The sequence below is a fragment of the Selaginella moellendorffii genome, unplaced genomic scaffold (genome assembly GCF_000143415.4).
Source record: "Selaginella moellendorffii unplaced genomic scaffold, v1.0 SELMOscaffold_101, whole genome shotgun sequence".
NCBI lineage: Eukaryota > Viridiplantae > Streptophyta > Lycopodiopsida > Selaginellales > Selaginellaceae > Selaginella > Selaginella moellendorffii.
In genome coordinates, this window is record NW_003314362.1 from 639,287 (window position 1) to 641,370 (window position 2,084).

A 2,084-nucleotide genomic window follows, 5' to 3' on the forward strand; every position below is an offset into this window, starting at 1 on the left:
TAAATAGCTTAAATTAATTGTTAACTAGGATAATAATTATATTCAAGTTAAGCAAATAATTGACGTTCTTCTTGAGTAAACCAGGAATTCTTGTCGCGTTTATGGCAAACGAGATCCACGCTAACAATGCATCGCTCCTTCGTCCAAGCACCATCTTGAGGTACATCCGGGACTCAGCTGCCTTGAATCTACACTGGCAGCTTGAGTGCTTGTGCACAATTACTGAGCGTGCCTCAGAGACGTGAACAAGGCCGAGAAAATCCTTGTAGAGCATCATACCAGTGATCTCATCGGCTTCAACTACAACTTGAAGCCGGAAGCACAAGAGTTACTTTGACACTCTTGTCCTTCCGCTTTCAAGTTGTAGTTGAAGCCGATAAGTATAGCAAGCTAAGTAATGGATCCATACCCTCTCGTTAAGCCTCTCATTCCTCGAGGCTCTTCCATGGAAGAATGATCTGAGAATGTCACGAGTTTCATTATCACAAGAAAGACACCTGGTTACTTGCTTGATAATCACAGCGGTTTGCCTTGAGTCGTAATCTCAAGTCCAAAAGAAACGAACCACTCGCCAGTATCTCGCCTGAAAAGTAAAAAAGCACCGTTACATGGGGGAGCTAAAAGACTGATTGCTTGAAACTTGCCTCAGGGACGACGAAGGCTAGGAGTGTAGACAAGCTTGAGAACATCCGCAGCTCCAGTCACGAAGGCGCCGATTGGAAGATGAGGCTCCGGCAAGCACTGGAAGTAGACGGCGGAGTTGTGCAGACTGACAAACCAGCACTGCATCGTCGGCTCCTCCTTGATGTTATTGCCTTTGTACATGAGAGACCGGCCGTCCCACTTCTTGATATCCCATGCATTGCTCTTCTGAACGGGGATGTAAAGCAGAAGCGCATGTCCAAAGCCCCACACGTCCATCATCCCGAACATAAGCTCGTTCGTCGGCAGGATATCTCTCGGCACCTGGAGCTCCTCTGTGATCACTAGCTTGTCCTGCTCGATCACGGCCTTGGAGAACTTGCTCATATTCTTGTCGACCACGATTACCATAGGCTCCCCATCACTGTCCACCATGAAGCTCATAACCATCAAGTCCTCTGGGATGTCCACCAGAGTCGGGATCCACTCCAGTTTGGCGATGTCGAAGCGAGCAATCTTCCCGGGAAGGTTGTGAACGTTGGTGGTGCAGTAGAGCACCGAGTTTGCGATGAAACTCTGGTGTGCCTTGAACAGCAAGTGGAAAGGGAGCACAAATCCTGCAGGAAACCTGGTGATGGACGTCCAGGAACCGGTCTCGGAGCAGTAGACGCGCATGAAGGGCTGCTTGTACTCACGAATGTCCGGCACCGGGATGGGGCGGTCTACCGGCTGGACGACGCTCATCTCGTACAGTAACCCGCTGATTTCGTCCGCGTCCATCACACCCATGGTGAACACCTTGTATGACGAGGCCGAATGCGAGCACTGCATGCCTGGATGGAAACCACGGACATTGTGAGTAGAGAAGGAAAAGGTGTAAGCTTCGTTCTTTTCGTTTCAATCAGCTGGAGCTACTTACCGGAGTAGACGATCTCTTCGCCAGAGCTCATATCCAAAGACGGGAGCTTCTTGGTCTCCTTGGTGAAAGGGTTCACCTAGGAAAAGCAATGAAGAGAATCGTGAGTCTTGTCTAGAGCGATTGATCGAGAAAAACGAAAGCTTTCTCCCTGGAAGTGATAGATCGAGAGAAGAAAGGGGAATTTTCTTTCTACACGTACCACGGTGAAATGGCCGTGCTTGTCCTGGAGCAGCAGGAGGCCGAGCGAGCACGAGACGATGCTAGTGTCCGGTGTCGTGGGGATCCACGGATTCCTCGGCTCGCGAAAGAAGCCCCTTGGCTTGCCGCTGAGGACATCCATTCCAAAGACAAAGCCATTGCGCGCGAGCATGAAGAGCAACCAGGGCTTGGCGCCGATGACCATGTCATACCTCCGCAAGAAGCTCTTCGTCGTGGAAATGCGGCGGCAGAACTTGCAAACCGTGCACGATCGCAGGAGATCTTCGAGCGGGAGCTTGGCGAGGATCATCTCCTGGAGCAATCA

At 50.7% G+C, this 2,084-nt stretch overlaps 1 protein-coding gene across 1 annotated transcript; it reads right to left on the minus strand.

The window, feature by feature from the left end:
* Nucleotides 1-474: 474 nt before the first annotated feature.
* On the minus strand, nt 475-2,078 carry LOC9629020. Its single transcript, XM_002989838.2, has 4 exons — nt 1,761-2,078; nt 1,562-1,637; nt 645-1,475; nt 475-583 (listed from the first exon to the last, which is right to left on the minus strand). The coding sequence occupies exons 1-3, from the start codon at nt 2,067-2,069 to the stop codon at nt 646-648; spliced, it is 1,215 nt and encodes a 404-aa protein (XP_002989884.2). The 5' UTR covers nt 2,070-2,078; the 3' UTR covers nt 475-583; nt 645.
* Nucleotides 2,079-2,084: the final 6 nt, after the last annotated feature.